Source organism: Lygodium microphyllum, chromosome 30, assembly GCF_053477565.2.
Source record: "Lygodium microphyllum isolate KBCC chromosome 30, Lygodium_microphyllum_v1.1.10, whole genome shotgun sequence".
Classification (NCBI taxonomy): domain Eukaryota; kingdom Viridiplantae; phylum Streptophyta; class Polypodiopsida; order Schizaeales; family Lygodiaceae; genus Lygodium; species Lygodium microphyllum.
In genome coordinates this window covers 20,889,946-20,911,759 of record NC_141164.1, presented here as the reverse complement: position 1 = coordinate 20,911,759, position 21,814 = coordinate 20,889,946, and the positions used below count along the sequence as shown (strand labels likewise).

General features: G+C 42.9%; 1 protein-coding gene across 3 annotated transcripts in view; it reads right to left on the bottom strand.

Moving 5' to 3' along the window:
* Positions 1 to 21,814, bottom strand: part of LOC148009612 (putative plastid-lipid-associated protein 4, chloroplastic) — a 101,484-nt gene that overhangs the window by 39,065 nt on the left and 40,605 nt on the right. For all 3 annotated transcript variants that reach the window (XM_087673155.1, XM_087673154.1, XM_087673153.1), the window contains one exon: positions 10,411 to 10,501. In XM_087673155.1, coding sequence (XP_087529281.1) covers positions 10,411 to 10,501 — 91 coding nt within the window. The remainder of the gene's footprint in view (positions 1 to 10,410; positions 10,502 to 21,814) is intronic.

The window sequence follows — 21,814 nt, the reverse complement described above, 5'->3', positions numbered from 1 at the left end:
CCCTTGAGTATCTGTACACTCTTACATTCATTTGTACTATTCATTCACTTCAGAGTTGTGTTATTATTTCCCTTCTTCTGTTTGTGTTTGAGTTTCTGTGTTTGGGTTTTGAGTTTTGTGTTTGGGGTTTGAGTTTTGAGTTTTGCGTTAAGGGTTTGAGTTTTGAGTTTTGCGTTAAGGGTTTGAGTTTTGCTTTCTATGTATGTGTTTGTCTCTTTGTGTTTCTGTCGTGGTCATACACTTTGTGTTTCCTCAGTGCAAACCCTAGAAGTTTTCTTCACATGATATCAGAGCCAATGCTTTTCTAAAGAGTATCCTGCATATATTGTGGAGAGCTAGTCTTTGTGTGAGGCACACAATACGACTTGTAACAGAATCACAATGTCCCAAACACCTTCCTCTCCAGTTCCTATGATGTCCTATCGGGCTTCTCCATCACTGGAGGCCCTGAAACGGCATTATGGACTCGGTGAGGAGGACGACACTCCACTTTCACCTTCACCTTCTTTTTCTATTCCTATTCCAGATTTCACTAACATGACAGAGGAGGACTTTGAGGAGTACTATCACAACAAGTACGATAATGTTTACACTCCTACAAGCTTTGCTACCACATTTGGACCGGTTGATGAGACTAGCTACCTCTTTGATCATGAAGGACATACGGCATTTGGAGCATCTGGCGATCCATCTTCATCATTTTAGCCAAGTCCAATGTTAGGTTTGTACAATCCTTTTGAGTTGAATGAATCAAAAGCCTCGCTTGTTTCTTCTTTTGAGGTGCAGGATCCGAATGGCTTTGCGTATGTGAACTTTAATAGAGGGGGCTCACGAAGCAAACAGAATTTAGGTACATCTACAGTTTCTATTTCATTTGAGCATGTAAAACACACTTCTCACTTCCCTCCCATCCCACCCTCTTCTACCTCCATCCTTGATCATCTCTCTTCATCCTTTCAAAATCTCAGATTACACTCCACATCCACTTCACACACACTAGGGGTTGGATCTTCCATCTCCACTCCTAGCACCTTCTCCTTCTCTACCCCATTCTCTACCTCTTTGCGCCATGATACTTCGTTAGGGGTTAACACAATGCCTCTCACATTTCCACAAATCAGCACACCCGTAGCACCTGGGACAGCTGTGATGTGCAGTCCCCTCACTATCCCCATATTCACCTCTCACATGACCACTCAGATGCAGGGGATTCCATCCTCGGATTATGGTGCGTCATCCCACTTACCTTGGGTTACACCTGTGCAAGGATTTCCATCTTCTGCTCCACGTGTTCCCATCCCACCTCCACCATGAGCTGCTCATATGGCTACCATGCCCATGTCTAGTTAGCCCATCCTTACCTATGGATAGATACTACCCACATGCTTGGTGGGCACTCTCGGGCCCATTCCCAAGTGCACTCCACTCTCCCATCTTACCCCCATTACACTTTTTCACACTACCCATCTTTGAGCACTACCACTCCTGTTGCAACGGCCAAGAATGCCTTCACGAATAAGACTCGTTTTAATGGGTCAAATTTTACCACTTGGTCGAATTTCATGCAACAAGTGCTTGAGTCTTAGGGTCTTTGGGACCTCGTCATTGGTCTAGAGCCGATGCCGAAACCCTCGACTAGCTCACCCTGACTACCTCCGTCAATGGAAAGCCTGCAATGCCACAACCAATGTTGAGCTGATGTAGGGATTGCTTCTTGAGTTTCACTCTTAGTTACAACACTTCATGCTCGCGTTAGAGTGTTGGAATCACCTTCTCCATCAATATGCGGCCCGAGTTGTACTCGGCACATAAATCTCGACTTTGAGCTTCAAGAGTTCTCTATTAAGAAAGGGGATGATCTGAAAGTCAAGCTAGCCGAATATAGGTGGTTACTCACCGAATTAGCCACTACTGGCTCTCCAAAGTCAAATGACGATTAAGTTACGTTCTTCTTGAATAAGTTGCTTGAAAAATGCTTCAATTTCATTCAGCACATCATCTCACAGCCTCGATTGCCAACCTTCTACGAGTTTGAGTGCAAATTCTTGCGTTACGCGAGGCTGCGTGATCAAGTCCATAAGAGATCCTCATCATAGCCTTATTCAGAGCAAAGGGGGTTGGTTGCCTCTTCTTCGGGAGGGAAAACCAACAGTGGCAAGAACTCGCAAGATGAGAAGGCAAGCCAATCAAAGGGTGACTCCTCTTTCTCAGATGGAACCAAAGAATCTAGACCTATCTGGTAGCAACTCCCTAAGAAAAACCGGTTTTTTTACACATTGCCAAAGAGCAAGCCATGTGGACGAGGAGTGTCACTCCAAGGCCCAATGTCTTCCACCTAAAAAGCCTCAGCAGACTGTTGCAACTACACAGTCCGGTGGGGCTACACCTCGTCAGGCATTCCCTTAGCAGAGCCCTGCTCCTGGAGGTACACGATGGTAGACACCTTCTTTGACTAGCATGTCTCTAGGCCCTTTAGGATACCCTAGGTCAGTATAGCATCCATTTTTCGCACTCTTAGAGTGGGGCCCATAGGATTCATTGTCCTTAGCTTTTCCCTTCTTAAGTCTTCCGTTGCATTTACTCACACACATACACATTCATTGCATTGTCTTTTCAGTTAGACTTTCTCTCTATTATGTTTTGCTTTGGAGCATCTCACCACTAACATCTGTGTTGCACATTCTCATCTCTTTTGCAAGGTTTTGTCTTTCAATGTAGGGCTAACTTGCAAATTGCTTTGGTCCTACTTGGGCTCGAGACGTGGGGATGTGCATCGTTCCTTTCATGGTTTCATCATCCTAGGAGTGATTGCTCTTCTTCCAACATGGCGGTTTCCCCTCCCAAGGCAGATCGTGTAGCATCTCTCTTGATGCTATCATGGCAGTCACTTCTACCTTGCTCTTCCAAAGGGGTGCTTCATCCACTTCATCTTCATCATCTTCTTCCATTCCTTATGGTTCTCAACACCATAGAAGACTGACATTAGGCTCCTCTTCCTTCTTTGGCATCTACATCCAAGTTGAGAGAGGGTTCCTACCCTTCTTGGTATCCTATAGGCCTCAGCACTTTATCTTCGACATCAGCTTTTTCCCCCTGTTATACCTTCCCCTTTGCATTGCATGATTTTATCATCTTTGTACTAAGGTGCTTGGGCAAGTGAAAATTTTTTCCACGAGGGACACTGTCCAAGTGACACGTGCTGCATGAGCATTCTTCAGCATGTAGCATACTTTGTATCTCATTGTGCAGAGCACCACTTGAGCGGATCCTAAGTTGTTTCCACCGGCAGTTGTTGTCACCACACCACCATACTCCATCACAAGGATACCTCATCACCTTTTTATTTCCTCATCATCGACACCCTTGAGTGGATGGGTAAGCTTGTACTATTTTGTGATGTGTTGGGTGTACCCTTTTGTCTTTTGGGTCACTGTCACTCAATCAGCCACATCCCATAACATTTAACTCACACTTAAAACCAAAAAAAAGTTCAATGTGGTTTCACCTGCCTTCGTAGGGCTTGGTAGCACACTGGGCAGCCGACGTGCACCCTTTGTCCGATGCCATGTCCTCTTTTGGGTGACTACTTAGACTCCCTTGGTAAAAAAACCATTGCCTCTATAGTCTTGGTAGCCCACTGGGTAGCCGACATGTACCCTTTGTCCGATACCCTGGTTGCTCTCAGGTGGAACACCTTGGGGTAAGTAAAAATCAAAGTGGTTGGCCTAACCTTTCGGCTCCATTTTGGGCCTAAGAGAGAGTGTTGAGCTAAAACACACTTTTCAGCTAATTAGCATTCTTAAACAGCACCAAAACACACTTAATTAATGAAAAGCCCTAAAAAGGGGAGCGGTCCGAGAGAGTTTCAATGGTCCCCCAAAAACCCTAATTCTTTGAGGTGCCCTTCAACATCTATAAATAGATAGGCTGCTCCCATTTAGTCTTATTCTGTCTGTGCAGGTTTCACACCCTTGAGTGCAGATTTCAGTCATCGATCCACACACACATGGCTTCCAACCAAACAGACTACTGGCACACCTACTACTGCATTTGCTCCTCCAGTGTGTAGATGACAGCTGGCAGCCCATCTCCATCATTAGGTGACAGCTTCCTCTATCAGATGACAACTTCTCCACACCAGGCGACAATTGTCAGCCCTCTTCGTCATCTATCCAGCTTGCGTTTGGTGCTCCAAGTCCTCCTGAGACCTGCATTTGCTACATCCTCTCTATCTTGCAGTCCGACTGGTAGTCACAGACTTGGGATCCGTCTCCGATGGATGCCACTCTCCGACACACTGCTCTGCTCTTGAGTATCTATACACTCTTATATTCATTTGCACTATTCATTCACTTCAGAGTTGTGTTATTCTTTCCCATCTTCTGTTTGTGTTTGAGTTTCTGTGTTTGGGTTTTGAGTTTTGAGTTTTGAATTTAGGGCTTGAGTTTTGCTTTCTGTGTCTGTGTCTGTGTCCGTCTCTTTGTGTTTCTATCGTGGTCGTATACTCTGTGTCTCCTCAATGTAAACCCTAGCAGTTTTCTTCACATCTACCTGCCATATAAACAACGATCACAAGACTCAAAGCACTTATAGTGAAGGGGTAGAAGATATTGCAAACGGGTAAGCATTTTCATTCCTTTTAAGGACATATGTCCAAGGCGACAATGCCAAAGAGATACATGTGGAACTACATTCACTTCTAAAATATGGTCAACTGACCCAAATACAAGCAAGAGGTAGAGAATATTGGACCTGGCACTACATACAATAACAAGATTTCCACGGGTAAACTTCCATGAGGAATCACCAAAAGAAACTACATAATGTGCATCATCTAAAGTGTCAATAGAGATAAGACTCTTCGTAAGAACCGGTACATGACGTACATCACCAAGAGTAAATATACAACCTAAACTAAACTACAACTGGACATTACCAATACCAACTATCTTGAGTGCCAAGTCATTACCTAAACAGACAAATCCAGTCAAACTACGATAGGAGTGAAACCACACTCTATGAGAGGTCACATGAAAGGAAGCCCCTGAATCTAGAAACCAACACTAAGTATACCCTAATAAAGTATCAGTTAGTTGTGAAATATCAATAGAAGAAGCTGTAAGTATGAAATCATCATCAAAATCAGTCTGTACAACATTAATATCTTCAATCTTAACACTAGACTTACTAGGACAATGCTATGATAATCATTTTTGTCTTGTACTTTACCCTTTCCTTTTTCTTTGCACTTTTTCTCATGCATCCTATGGAATTGTGGCTGAATATGCCCTACTTTCCTATAGTAATGAGCAGTCGATGAGAACTTACGGCCATGGGACTTACTATGAGACTGTCCATGTGACTAAGAGCGAGACTATTAAGAGTTTCTCCCACAACGGTCATTACCGCTCCTACCATTATTGTCTCTAACTATTAAAACATGAGAGGTGCCGGAAGCATCGACATCCTTTTTGTTAACCTCTTCAGTCAAGAGTGCATCCTGTACATCCTGCAACTATAACCCATTAGTAGGTATGTTGGCACACATAGCAGTATAAAAGGTATCCCATGATTCAAGCAATGCAACTAAGAGGAACAAGGGAAAAAGAGTGCCTTGGAATTCAATCCCCTATGAAGACAAATAACTAATAATGGAATGAAACTCATTTAAGTGGGCTGACATAGAATGCCCTCCTTCATGTTAAGGTCCATGAGTTGTTTCAGCCAATATATTTAAGAAGCGGGGCTCTGCTTGTCATAGACATTGTAAATCTTTTACCATAATTTCCATGTGGACGGCCCATTAGAGACAACATTATAGAACACCTGCTTAGAGAGGGATAATATGATGATGGACTTGCATAGCTCATCTAATTCAGCCCAATCCTCTCGATCAATAAGTTCGGCCTTGACACCCTTATGTTTCAAACGCCTAACCTGCATTTTCCGCACTAAAACTTGCTAGATTTGGGCCTTCAGTAGTAGAGCTATAGTTGGTGCCATCCAACTTATCAATATTGAAGATAACACTATCACTCGAGTCACCAGCCATAATGAAGGAAAACAAATGCATAAATTGTCAAAACAGGCTGTTATAATTACTGTAAACAGCCCTAAAACCAGTGCCAAATCAAGCTGAAAACAAGGGGTACTGAGTGAATAAAAAACTGTCCACAAACTCAATGCAAAGAACTGTCAAATGAAGGTGACTACTCACATAAACAATGCAGTAATCTGTAACTGCAACTGCCAAGGAATAGCTCCAACTTACAATGAGGGAATATGTGACTAGAACTGAGAACTGTCAAAGAATCAATGTGTCAAACTAGAATACATCCTATAGGCATAACCATCATGCATAGAGTGGGCCTCACAGGTAACAAAAGAGACCAACTGAAGGCACAACAATCTGAGCAATGTAATAGAAGCTCAATACATAACCAACCAAGATGTATACTTCACTAACAATATCGTCACAAAGATAGGCGTCGGCCCAAAAGGAATGTCAAATCAGCCCACTAAGCATCAACTGTGCACATAAAGCATGACAAGAGCATGGACATGTCACCAAGTCCCAGGGTCTCACTGAAAGATCCTCAAGCTCAACTACGTATCCAAATGCTCAATGTAATATCCAAGTGTCAAGTAGTGGCTCCCACTAGAATAAAAGTCGAATGCCAAACGAGCAAACAAAGCTCAAAACATCATGTGGAAGGTATCCATACATCCAAGATCCAAGTAGCATATATCTGGGAGCATGCAACCCAAGTAACTTGCAAAACGCTTATTGGAGTATCAAACAACCGTGCATAACAGTTAAGGACAGCCAATGTCAAGATTCAAAGCTTCAATCTCACAAAAACAATCCGGAAGCATAACCAAGCATGTAACATGAACCATAAGCATCAGTATATCAACCTACGTAGTCAATAAGCACCCCAAAGAAATAGGCATATGATTTCATTGATAAAATAGCATTCAGCCCCACTTATTACAGCAGTAAAAAACCTTTCTAAAAATGAGCAAAAGAGTGCTCAAATCAGTCCCATAGCACTCCAATACATTGGCATAACATGCCTAGATGATCCGGCATCAAATAGACATCCCAAGAAGCATAAGTAACCTCTAAACAATAAGTGAAGTGTTGTCTTGAACTGTATGACAGCAAACTGTCACAAATTGTGAATCAATGGCTGATGCTAGGAGCTTCAAATGATGCCTAGAATCACAAGACCAATGCTAGGAAGAGTCCACAAGGTTGCCCCGTACTAGGAGCAATGCCTCCAACTAGGAAAAGGTGGGATGAAAGGTGTGTTCTTGGAAGCAAATAAAGGACAACATTGACAAAGCCATAGACATATAGGACTTGTTTGCATTGGCTTGAGGATTGCATATTAACACCACCAAATCAGCTCTCATCAGCTACATAGAACGAGACTTGCTAGCCTTGGGATGGCAAAGGGAGGCAGTAACACAAGGTAATATTACTAGACATTTGGAATATCCCATGGGGATGCAAGTCTTGTGTAAGGAATTACTTGATTGGATATCCACTTGCATTATTGACAAATTTTCCTATTGGAAATCACAAGCATGGCCTTTCCATGTGTGTATAAAGATTTCTTAGAAAATCATGATGCCCATGATTTCGTATTACTTGCCATTGCCATATTGGTTGAAGACCAACATGTGGGAAATCACATGATGTATTCGTTTCATACTCTGAAAAAAGGACTCCACACATTCTAGCATTACTTGGATTTCTTAGGATCATATATGTACACATTAAAAAATGGGGGAAGTAGCAACTGTAGATGTGGATACAAACATGATAGCACTTTAATGGTCTTTGTTTGAAGCCATTTGTGTTGTTCAGCAACCTTGGGTTTCCATAGCATGATTATTTCTGGAAGGTAGGAGTAACATGCATGGCAATAGTTGAATTCAAGCCGCATGGTGGCATGTTATCAATGTTGATCAGCCTGCCAACACTAAATCTTTGATGTTACTAACTCATCTAGTCTGTTCATGAAAAGTGGTGCTTGAGAAGTCTTCCTAGCATCCAAGCAATGATCACTTGCAAGCCAATTCTCTACAAGCAGAAATGTTGGCTACTTCTGAGCTTGTTTCATGGTAAGGAAAACAAGACGCTCGACCCAAGGTGAACAGAATGGCAAGGCTCGGGCTAGTTTCTATTGTTGATGTGCTTCTATACACATGGAAAACTTTGATGTCATTTTGGCCAATGCAAAGGACTTTTGTTGTACTCAAAGGATACCATAATTTATGGAAAACCATTTCAGGATCCTTATATGTTTGGCAGCCCTTTCTGTGCTTTGACCTATGTAGCTCCTAGAAAGTTTGGAGAAATAAAGGATGGTTGCTCCTAGAGTACGTATCCATTGTTAAGCTACAAAAGGGTCAATTACCAAACAAGGTGAATTACTAGTTAGACCTTAATTAGCTCTTTAAAAGAGCCCCCAAACGCAAAAATTACCAAAGTTTCTATGTCCCATAAGCGAAGACCCAAACTTTGGGAGGATTCACATCGATAAATAGAAGGCTGCCCAACCATTCTATCCATCCTTTGTTTTGCAAGTTCAACTACTATTGGTGCCATGTTCCACTACTGTCCACACCCCTCACAGAGGATATCTCAGTTCATGATGCTGTCTACCAGCCAAGAGCCCTATCCAGCCTCTGTCTACTATTGCATTTGCAGATTTCCACTCTTTGCTGCGTGGTCAGAGCTTTTCTCTACCTGGTAACTGCTGTACAGCCTGCATTTTCTGCACAAGCTTGTCCATACACTTCTGACATCGTCTTGTCAATTGTAGCCCAAGCTCCAGCACTTTAGCTGCCACCCTGCTCATACACTACCACATCTGCACTGTTGTTTACAGCCATTTACAACAGCTGCTGACTTTGAGCTAAAGGCTGCATGCTGTATTTTGGGATCCATTCAGAGTATGACGCACTCTCCAATTCATCTATACCCCAGTCCATTCTAAGATAAGGAGGATCAACATTTTGTATTCACTCTTGCATAGTGTGTTTACAACATTAAGCATTCATTCATTCTTCTTTCACTCTGAGTTTCTCTTCACCTTTGAGCTCTATTGTTCTATCATTGTGTTTTGTTGTACACTTGTGTTTATCTTTTGCACTCAGGTATTTCTTTACATTCACCAATCAGATATACCATTTTCTTATTAAGGATCAAGAATGGTTGATACATAAGGGAAATTCCCTTTGGGGCCTCCACAAAGGCCAAACTTGGTGGAAATCCATGGTGATGGTGGGTTGGCTTAATAAAACACCCTTCAAATGCAAAGTCTTTGTTTGGAGAATGCTGGTGGATGGACTCCCTCTTGTTGTTGCTCTTTCGAGTTGCAATATATTCCAATGGTTCTTGCTTTTTTTGTACTACAAATATTATAGAAAATTATTGCTTGTTACAATAGAATGTAGAGGATTTTGCATGGCACAACCGACTTACTCCCTTGGATGTAATGATGCACTCTTCCTTGAATCAGCACAGCTAATCCACTCCCACTACATTACACAAATTTTTCCTTCCTTACAAGAGCCAAGTTTCATGTCAATATATTATTGGTCCTTTTGCATAATGATTTCCAATTTACCAAGATGGATATGACTTTTCTTTTGGTCTACAATAGTATGTACTTTCCATGGCACTATAAACCAAGGGGAAAGTTTCAATCCTAGATGAATAGTAAATCCATAGCGAAAAGGAACGGTCGGAGCAGTCCCCCCGAGATGCCAAAATGCTGTTTCGGACCGAAATCCATTCCAAATCGTATCCCTATTGGGTGGGACGTTCCCAATCACGTTCGTGACAAGGAACACGGCAGGGAATGCATTCCATGCCGCATTCCCTGTCGGGAAAGTGACAGGGAATGCCACATGGCATAGAACTTACTTGAAAAGTGACCAATCGATTGCCCCAATTTACCACCTGGCTCCCACCAACGTCACCTATAGCTTGCTTGTCTCTCACTCACATGCCTGTCTTGGCTCTGCCCACGGCACTACATGACTTGATTGAAATATTAATTTGTCATTGTGGATTATAGACATTGGCTTTAGTACTCCACATGAATTATGAATGAAATATTATTTTAAATTTAATTTTAAAAATTTTAATGTTGTTCCCATTCCCACATCCCCGTTCTCCGTTTCAGTTCCTGTTTCATGTTTCCATGAGTAAATCACAAGAATAATTTCATCAATCTAACCAATGATTTTGATGCTAGAGTAGTTGTCTATATTAATTGTTACTAGATATAAGTGCAAAAATGTTTCTTAAAAACAAATGAATCACAAAAGCAAACAACTCAAGTTCGTACCATCCATAGGGGCCAAAATATAAACAACTCAAGTTCATACCATCCACAGGGGCTGTGTAGAGAAGTGACCAAAACCCTACTAATAAGGGTGACATCACAGGATCCTTTGTAGGATTTGCAAATTCTAGCACCTAAAGGAAAGATACGAGCTTTCACTTAGATGAAGATAATAATTTTCTCTTGACAACACAAATTTCAATTCAACCTACATATTGACATCAATCAATTAGTTCCATTTTAAAGATGTTAGGAAGTGTATATGGAATTTTTGGCATAAGAAAATATTTTTGAAGCCACGAGCATAAATCCACTGAACTTCTCCAATCAAGAAACAATACTATGAAGAACAAGACAACAAACAAATTTTCCATGACAAGGACAAATCAATCTTTATCTTAAAAATTGCTACATCCAAGAGGCCATTCTAAGCCATGGGACATTCATGCAGGATAAAATTGTCCTCTCAAGTAACCACATATCTCTATGGATACCACATCAAATGAAATTGGATCTTAGTAGATAGTATGCATGTTCTATAATCTCGTATAGCAATTGTGTAACAAAGCCATACACTACTACTTAGATAACTATTTCCTTTACGATTCAAACTTTAGTTTGTGTGTGCACACACGTGCAAGGGCATGTGTGTGTGTGTGTGTGAGGGGGAGGGGGAGGGAGAGGGGAAGAGGGCTTATCCATTGGCAGCTTGACACCATTGAGCTAGCAGATATTCTCCTAGATAGGATTTGCTTTCCTGGCACAATGGAATTTCATCGGTCTCCTTGTCAATTGTATAGACCATTTGTACTTCTTGTCGTGTTGTACTTCTAAATTTTGAGTTTTTGGTAACTAATACAACTACCCTTCACGGAATGTGTGTGTGTGTGTGTGTGTGTGTGTGTGTGTGTGTGTGTGTGAACACAAACACACACACACACACACACACACAGAATCAATATCTCAATACCACACTGACCTTGGCAGCTAATGGCTGATACAAATGCAGCCTATACTTTGCCTTTCCAAGCTACCCTTGCTTCTCCATGAAATAGCACCTCATCCTAAGGTAAAGTAAAGACCATTAGGTATCTATGTCACTGACCCATCTAAATCAGTCCAACTTGCCAAATTGTGAAATGTGCATTTTACACTTGCACATTAAATAATGGATTAATCTCTAGCTCGCAACTCTTGAACCCCTACCATTGACGAACGTGACCATGCCTTGCACAACTTATGCAATGTCTTGCTTCCGTGAAGAGCTAGGACTTAATAACATGTTAATTGCGAACTTAGAGAAACACATCTTGGTGACACATATCTTAGGCTTCATCATTTAATTTTTGAGCTTAAGATGTTTTATCTAGTAGAGGACATTTCATCATTTATAATAGTTAGGTATCTGCAATGTTGGAGGACTCAAGGTTCAAGAGGCTTAACCTGTCTTGGAGTTGGCTCATTCAAATATTAAATTTGGACAATAGAGACACAGTTTGGGTCTTGAATTTGAAATTTATTTTTCTGGATTTAAAATACATTTTTATACAAAAAATCTCAAGGAAAATGCTGAAAAAATGTAAGTCAAGCTTGTGTGCCAATTTTGAACAAACAAGGATAGTTTTTGAGGTAGTGATGGCATGCATGGAAAAGGTTGTGGCTATTTTTACAGCATCATGGCAGTTTCCTATTTCTTCACCACAAGCATACATGCCAAGACAAACTATTTTTACAGCATAGTGGCAATTTTCTATTTCTTCACCACAAGCATACATGCAAAGATAGACTGTTTTCTCATCTCCTCCAAATGTGGTCAAGGTGGAATTGTAGTGTGCAAGGTTGAAAGAGATCTTGTTGTGCTCTAACAACAATTATGCACTACTTAGGATAGTGTAGACTTGCTACCTAGGGGTTTCGTTCTCGAGCTGTTGTCTCCAGTGCTCCTCCCTGTCATCCTTAGCCTTTATTTCTTGTTTGAGATCTGCGATCTCCCTTTGCTGCATGGCTATCATCCTCATTTTATCCAGCTAGAAGGTGGCTACTGATTTCTTCTCAGCTGCCAACTCAACCACGGCTATCTTGCGTTCCTCCTTAGCTTTCTCCAATTGGGAGAGCAGCTCGGCGACGTACTCGTCGTAGTTAGCCAATGGCATCATTGTTGTGTGGATGGGTGAGGTTGAGGCTTCCACCTTCTGCCGTTTAAGATCTTGCCTGGATTCCGCATCAGTAGCTAGCCTCTTTTGTCCTGTGGCCGTAGTTTTTGTGCTCTGTCCCTGGGCCATCTCTTCGTTGATGAAGTATTGCATCCATGCCACGAAATTTGACACGTCGGCACTGGTCGAGATGCTAGGGGTGATGGTGGTGGGTTCAGTGGAAGGCACCAGGAGGGTAGGAATTGGATGAATTGGGGCCTTGCCCTTGCCCTCAGTGACTGCAGGTGGCACGATCTCTGGCACCTATGTGCTAGACTCTCGCCCTTCTTCTCTATGTGGGCTCAAGTTTCCCAATTCATCAGCTCGGCTTTGTTGCTCGATGAACCGGCATGTGGCTTCAGCCAGGTCCTCTTCCTCCTTCCTTCTTAGTTCTTCCTCTTCCTCATCAGCCTTTCTTCTCCTTTCCTCCTCTACTTTTCTCTACTCTTCCTTCTTTTTCTCTTTTTCTTCTTTTTCCTTTCTTTTCTTCTCCTCTGCTTCTTGTTTCGATGCCTTCTTTGCTTTCTGTAATTCTTCTTTCTCCTTCTCTTCCTCCTGTCTCTTCTTCCTCTCTCTCTCCTTAGCCTCTTTTAGGGACTCTTTCTTTGCCCTTTCCAAGTCTTCTCTCCTTCTTTCTACCTTCGTCATCCTTCTTCTTTCTCTGCGTTGTCTTCTTTTTGGGCTTCTCGGTTATCTTTTTGCTTGTCTGTTCTTCCCCTTCTTCCTCTGTCTCAGTTCTATCGGTGGGCCTATCCTTGTCCTAGTGAGGAGGCGACCTTTTTGGCATTTCTCATTCTCCTTCTTCTACATCCTGCGCTTCCTTCACTGCCTCCTAGATGAGTGCAGTCAAGACACCTCCATACTCGATAAAGGAGGCTTTGGAGGAGGCTTTCTTTCTTTCTGTAGCTTTAGAGGCTAGAGATTCTCCTCTTGCTGGCACACTTCCTAGGGCCAATGCTTTGGCTGCCTGGTCGATCGTTTTTCGTACATACCCGTTCCAGTCCACTTCATCTAGGGTATGGGCTACTACATTCTCCAGCATAGGTACGCTAATTCGATGCATCAATGAGTTGTAGCGTTGGCTGGAAAAGAGCACATGTATCAGCTTTGCTTGCATCCTGGCTTCTGCGTCGGGGATATCTTGGATGCTTATGCCGTCATTTGTGAGCACATCTTTCCTCTTCGTTTTAAGCATGGCATAAACATCCCTTTTCTGTTTCCTCTCCGTCTTTGGCTCCAATCCCAAAGCCTTCTCCACCAAGGCTGGGTCTAAGCGGACCTATACCTGCTTTGATTTTCTCCTCTGCCCACCGTCACAGTGCCACATTCTTGATCTGGGTTGTACGTTCTGAGGAACTCCACGCACTTCAGGTGGTCCGGCTCTTGCGAGAACTTTTCAAGATACTTCGTGAGGTTGCATTGTTCAACTACCCTCCTAGCTGCTTCCTCCTTGGCCACCACAACTTCTACGTTGTGGATGGTTCGAAACTTAAGCTGGCTGAAGGCGCGGTTCTCTAGGTAGATGCGGTATTGCTCTCTTTCCTCATCTGTGAACGGGAGTCGGTGGGCGCGGTCTTGCTGCGACATTTTATGTTCCTGCCATAAATTGTAACTTTCATTAGTGCTTTCCACATATTAATTCGCTGATTGCTGGAAAAGAAAAACTCTATGCTTTTTGAATGAATTCATTAAGAAGCAATGTAGATTTTCCTTTTCAGACTTGGACTTTTTGCCCTTCACTTCAAAGTTTTCATGCCCATTTTTCTACCCATCCGTTTTTTCATAATATATGTTTATGTTTTTCACTGATTTTGCTTTGATTTATCCCCTTTGATTCATTTCTCATCTGATTCATTTCACCCTGATTTTGCTTTGATTTACCCCCTTTGATTCATTTCTCATCTGATTCATTTCACCTTACCCCCTCCCCTTCCATCTTGAGAAGAATCCTTCCTAGGATGGAGGGTCAAAAGGTCAAGGGCTTTCGGCATGTTGGTGTAGGAGTTACTTGTGAAGGAGCCAAGTATAGAAATTTGGATTGTATTCCAATTGAGCTTCGCGGTCCAAATCAAAGGGTCGAATTCCCACGTGTGTGATGTATGTGAGAACATCTGTGAGGAAGTCACCAGAGTCGACACGGCTAGTAATGTGTAACTCTTCCTCAGTCAATAAGCGATCGAGATAGGGGTATCCTTTGATGTGTTCTTTCATGGGTCGGCTCCGAAGAGTGGTTAACACTCTATACGAGGTGGACGCGACATAAGTGGGATCATACTCTGCTGTTTTGATGGCGCGGCATTGCTCAGCGTTGGTCATTATGCGACATCCTTCAACTTCCCATTGCAACCTAAGAGTGTACCACTGCCTTAAGAAAGGTGATCCATTATCAGCGAGTTGTGATAACTCCGCGATTTCTTGGTCAGTGATAGCAGAAGTGGTTCATGAATCGTATGACGTGATAAGGCGCTGTTTGATGGCTTGCTCCTTGGAGATTTCGCTATTAAGCAACTCAGCAACAGAGCGAGAAGCTTTTGCGAACGCGAATTCAAAGGTTTCCCAAGAGCAAGGCATATTTTGCACTTTAGTTGCAAAGGGTTCTTCTAATAGACCTAAGTCCAAGCGGTCGTAGCTTAGCGCGAGTGACACGAAAGTGTCATCTAGTCTTTTAATACAATCCACCACGTCATCCCCGGTGTCCTCAGCGAGGTCAACGGCTAGTGCTAAAAAGGATTTTCGTTCATAGGAGGGCGTAAGGCCGACAGCAGGTGGTTGAGGTTTGACAGAACAAGAGCTTTTGACAACGAAGATGGGCGGTTGGGAGGGTTCATGAGTTTGTGGTTGGGCCGCTTGGATGTTGAGTGGATTAGGAGCAACCACGACGGACGGGCTGCTGCATTCAGGTTGGAGTTGGGGAGGTGGATTGACTTCGGCGGGTGATGACTCTTGTGACGGAGCCTGCGGTTTGGGCCGGTAGACTTGTGGGACTCTCTTGGGCCTAGGCGTGGATGAGGCGGATGGTTGTGGTTCAGGAGAGCACTGCGCCTTGTGGTTTTGAGGGTTTATGGAATGCGGTTTGATCCAGCTTGAGGGCGGTGTATGAATGGCACCTTTGGCCGTGTGGGCCTTAGGGATCCACAGCCAGGTATTTCCCTCGTAGTAGCCTTGCGCACGTAAGAGGGCTTTAGGGACCCATCTTTGCTTGATCATGCGGCGCTTTCTGTGACTGCGTCTTGGCCTCCTAGATTTAGAGTTTTTGGTCTTATGAGGATAGGAGCGTCGACTCCTAAGCGACGGTTGCGGCTGCTTAGGCTTCCATTGAAATCTAGGCTGTTGAGCCTTATGTTTTGCTACTGCGGGCTGTGATTCCTGAATTCTGGGAGGTGGCAGCCGCGCACTACCCCCCTCCTTAGATTTGATTATGGAGAATTCTATGGGTGGCTTTGCGGATAGTGATGAAGTCGCGTAGCCCTTGCTGAAAGCTGTGACAATGCGAACGTTGCCTATTGCGAGGTGGATGCGTTGCGACTCATAATCAACATTGCAGTGAGTCTGCTTTTTGAAAGTGCGCCCTAGCAGCGACTCCATGCCTGCGTCTTTAGTATTTGGCAACACGTAAAAAATCATTGCGACAGTCTCAGACTCAATAGAAATGGCTACTTTGCACTTGCCGAGGAGTGCGTAGGAATGGGCCCCATATGGGCTTAATTTAGCATTCGTGGGCTGAAGTGGTGGTCTGCCAAGTTTGGTCCAATGATCGTGAGTTAGGACCTTGAAGTCTGCTCCCTCATCGATCAAAGCGTTGAAAGCGCAGGTTTGTTTTGCAATGACCGTTATATGGAGGTATGCGGGCTCTACAGCTTTCTCATCCTCGTCATCAATCTCAGTGATTATGGCCACTCGTACTTTGACAAGCGGTTCTAACATCGGGGGCTCGTGCAAAGGATGGGTGGGAGGGTAGTACTTCTTGACACGACTGTCATTGAAGAAGCCTATTCCCTCACCGTCTAAGGTTTCGAGTTCGACATTGCCTGTGTGGCTAATCACACGAACTTTGAAGGGTCCAAGGCCTCAAAATTTCATTTTCTATTTATGTCCCTTAACGGAGTAGAGGAGCACTAAGTCGCCCTGTTCAAAGTCGCGCAGCTTGACATGCTTGTCAAACCAACTCTTGCGATGGGCCTTCTCACATATAAGTGCATGGGTGGCTAGAAGACGGGTCTCTGATAGGCTTTCAAGCTCGACCAAGCGTTGCGTCCATGCCTCCTTCCCTTCCCATCGTTCTTGAAGGGCTATTCTTAGGCTAGGAACAAAGAATTCTAAGGGTAGGATTGCTTCTGTTCCATAGGTCAGCCTAAACGGGATTTGACCGACAGCCGTTTTATAAGCTGTATGGTAAGCCCACAAAGCTGCCATAAGCTTGTTGTCCCGGTCTCTACGTGAGACTGAGACTACTTTGGTTAGGACATTGACGAGAATCTTATTCGTGGATTCTGCTTGACCATTCGCCTGAGGGTAGTATGGAGATGATTTGAGATGGATAATGAGAAAGGTGGACAGGAGATGTGCTATCACTTCGTTGATGAAGTGCGTGCCTTGGTCACTGACCAGTTCAATGGGGCAACCAAATCGCGAAATCACTTGCTCCCATAAGAACTTGGCAGTTGTCCTAGCGTCGTTTTTACGTGTGGCTCTTGCCTCTGCCCATTTCGTGAGGTAATCCGTGGCCACAATGATGTACTTGGCTTGTGAGTACTGCGCCGCAAGACTGATGGGTCCTATGAAGTCGATTCTCCATTTTTCGAAGGGTTGTCGAGCAATAATTGGGGTCAACTCCATCTGATCCTTGCGAATCGGGACTTTTGTCAGTTGGCACTCGTCACAATGCTTGACGAATCGCGTGGCATCATGGAAAAGTGTGGGCCACCATAGTTGAGACTGCAGCACCTTCCAAGTTGTGTGCAATTCTTTTTTTTTCGTAAAAGGTAATTGTATTAATTACGAAAACGGGTACAAGTTTACATGATTACAAGATACACGATGGCTCTACCCCATCATGTGTAAAGCACACACTGTCTCTCTACAAAAACTAGACGACCAAAGAGTTACAAAGTCATGGCAAAGACGCAGAGAAAATTGCCATATGCCAGGGACGTAAGTCCTCCCGAGAGAGCATGTCAAAATGCTGGAGAAGATCTATCTACCAATACAAGAGACCCTTAAGCCTAGCAATATGCCGCTGAACATTATAGGCGGAATAAAAAAGAAAAGCATTCCGAATGGTCCAGTTATGCCAACAGCCCCAATATCGAAGAAAGTGAAAAGCGATCTTCATATGTGGCTGTGCCTGTGTGGGGTATTTGGGCTGCACAAAAACCCAATCAAAGGGGCGTAGCGAGAAAGCAACCACCGCTCGCCAAACGGCTGACAAGAATGACCAGATTTTCTTAGCGATGGGGCAAGAAATAAATCGGTTGCGTGCAATTCTCTTTCTCCTAATTTTCTAGAGAGAGAAAGTGATGCACAACATGCACACTATCTGACAACAAATCTACTCTAAATCCCAAACACTTCAACTCAGCCCTACACAATATTAGACAGTCCTACCTTTGCTTATAGAAGAGAGACTACAATCGATCCTTTGCAACAAACTTGTGCAAAACTGAAAAAAGCACATGTGCGTGATGCAAGATAGCTACCAACCGCAACAATGGTGCCCACTAAGGATAGAGAAAACCACAACACAACCTACATGCAACCCTAGACAGCAAGTCTACATTGTCCAAAACAGCCCATCTTTTACTAGCACAATGTAATCCTTTCTAGCCTTGCACTCTGCAATTCTGCCTTGATCATGTCTAGAGGAGATGAGAAAATAGCTTGTCTTTACATGTATGCATGCAAGGAAGAGAGAGAAAACTACCACTATGTTGTAAAACGCCTCTCCTTTTAAGCCAAGACTGCTCAAAAACCACCTCCATCTTCCCAAAAATGGCACACAAAATTGAGTCGCATTTTTTCTGCCTTTCCTTTGCTTTTCTTTGCATAAAAAGAATATTTTAATCCAAAAAATCAAATATCAATGTCCATGCCCAAACCTCGGCCATTTTGCCCAAATTTAACATTTTAATTGAAAATGTGGCACAAAGATTCAAAGAGCCTCAATTAGCCAAAATGATGTCTAGACTTGACTTGGCAAAGCAATCACAATGGGGCCATTAACACCCTTTCCTTCTCCATCCATCATGGTCTCTAAGAGTGGTATATCTCATCTTCTACACCACCACCATCTATGGATCCCAAGGTAGTTAGGTATGATCCTCCGATCCATCCAATCTATGGACTTAGTATAGTACCAAACGTACACAAAAAAATGTCGAATAAAATCCGATGTTTTGTAGGGTCATTAAAAAATACATTGAAAATTAAGGGATAGTCTAGTAAATATTACTTAGTTTAACATGAGAGTCTTAGTTTTACCTTTCTAAAATCACAAATACACATAAGAGTCAAGTTTCAAAGCTACTAGTCAGACGAGTCCTCAAACTTGCCACTCAAATGAGACTCATAGTCATCACTAGATGTCTAATGTGTATGGAACAAAACCCCATCGCTAAGGAGGTTGCCATGCTTATCATACTCTAGCTCTTGAACAAGAGAATCCTCTAAAACACGAGTAATCGGAGTAGAAGAGCTTCTAGATCCACAACTCACATAGGTCCTAATCCCCACCTGTGTGTTGCTACCAACTGCAATATCTCGAGGTTTGGCCTATCGTTCCCTACAAGTACGTAATACTTGACGATCAGGAAGCATAAAATATAAAAGATCAAACATAAAATATTCACGAATGTAGACCCACCTCTATAATGGCTTGCCGGATGTGCTTGTAAATGACATGTCAAATCACAAAAGCTCTATACTACATTGTTATCCAATGCCCATCCGGTAGCTACATTTGTAGGAGATGTAGGATATAAGGCTACACTAGGCTCTATGCAATGGTGAGATGGATCACATGCAACATGGCCTGTCAAATGCAAGTAGTGCTTTGCCCAATGTTATGAGATGCATGTATGCAAGACCTCCATCTACAATCGCTCTTGAAGCTACTAGACTTGTGTGCTAAACCTACATGTCTCAATCCCACCTGCATAGCGTCAATCGATCCTAAAGCTCATGCATCTGCACAACATAATGATAAATACACATCTTAGTGAGATGTAAACATCATAATATAAATATAGATAAGCAGTACATAGTACAAGCACTGACAAGTATATTAATAATCTCTCTCTTTTTTCCGTCACTCCATCCATCACAGAGGATGGAGCACCCACACTTCACCCAACCGGCACGAATAATTCGTGTTTTAGTCAAGAAAACAGCTCACTGTGGCAAGGCTTGGAGAGGTTGAGGATGAACAAAATGTAGTATTAGCAGACTGAAGATGCAGTAGATGCATCAACAGCTATTAGCAACAACAGCTATTAGCAACAACCCTTGTCTGATTGTTATACTACTCCTTGAGCTACCCACCAAGCCTTAAGAATAATACTATGATACATGAATCTGTGTGCATCCAGTAAAAGAAATAGTAGCCAACTATTGCTGCTCAAAAGGCCAAGAACACTCCAAAATAAAGAAAGATAAAGTAGCCAAGCTGAAACAAAGCTTGGATAAATATTTGGAGGTAATGGAACAAAGCCACTGTCAAATGAGTATTGCCAAACCATAGCCCCCAACTGGCATAAAACCCTCTTACATTTTATGTTAAATCTATAAGATGACTAAAGAACTTACAAAGGTTACAAAACTCCTTTTGATAGAATGTTTTGTAGCCCTAGCCTTTGGGGCTATTTACAACTTGGTGACCTAGTAGCTAGTGCTCTGGTGCCCCATTCAAGATGTCCAACAATGTAATGTAAAGAATCAAGAGCTCACTCTTCTACAAAACCGAATCAAATATTCACGTTTGATGGTCTCTTAGTTCTGAGGTTAGATCATGAACACAGGAGGCACATGGAGCAAAGATTTGATTACCTTGATAGTCACCCAGTTTCAAGGGCAAGTCGTGGAGATGGGGAGGCACATAGGATTGCCTTTAGCACGTGGTTGTTCTAGATTCAATAAACAAAGTCTTCAATGCCTTGGCCACCAGCTCAAGGGTACAAGGTAGCAAGAGGGCATTGAGCATAGGTCGGAAGGTTTCTTCTCCTTCCAATGTGCATGGAGGGTTGTTCCAATGAAAATAGGAGTAATCACCTACTCCACATATTTCACCCTCTTTCATCCTTTCTCCATCTCATCTTGCACCAATGGCCACTTTCAGACCATTTGAAGCATTCTAACATTTGTTGATATCTCAATCTCTCGATGCTAGTTTGGGGCTGTGTGCACGGTCTACAGGTTTAGTGGGTCTCCAAATCCCCCTTATCAAGAAGAAATAACTGGTGATGGCAAACAAATTCATAAGCCTAAATTTCTAGCGAGCAGGATGAGAAGCTTGTCTCCACTTGGATAAAGAATGTGGAAAGTACCCTTTCTCCATATGGCAAACAAATTCCCATAATCTATACCCCATTTCACCTTCATCACCATATCCTAGGAAAATACATTTACAAGACTTTGACTCAAGCTTGCTGCATTCTTCCTTGTGTATGTTCACAAATGCCTCGCAGCCAAACACTTTCAAGTGTGCATACAAAGGTGGCTTGCCCGACCACGCTTCTTGGGGAACTCCTCCCCCAAAAAACCTGTTTGGTGACCGATTAATCAAGTGTACGGGTGTCATAACAGCCTTTGCCCAAAAACTATGGGGTAATGCAGCATGTGACAGCATTGTACGGACCTTGTCTTGAATGGTCCTATTCATACGCTTTGCAACACCATTTTGGGGCGGATTATGAGGAGTCGTAAGCTCCCTTTTAATCCCTTTGCTATCACAAAAGTCTTGAAAGAATTTGGACAAATATTCCCCACCATTGTCAGCACAAAGACATTTTAACATCTTGCTGGTCTCATTTTCAGCAAGTGCCAAGAATTTTTTGAATTTATCCAAGGCCTCATCTTTGCGACCGAATTGGATAAATCCTTTGCGTATGGCATCATCAACAAAGGTACTGAAATACTTCTTCCCCCTAGAGATAATCCTGGCATTTGACATACATCTAAATGTACTAGCTCTAAGGGCGAAGACTTTAGAGAAAGAGATTTTTTGTGTGACACTTGAGCATCTTTACGATAAAGACTATGATC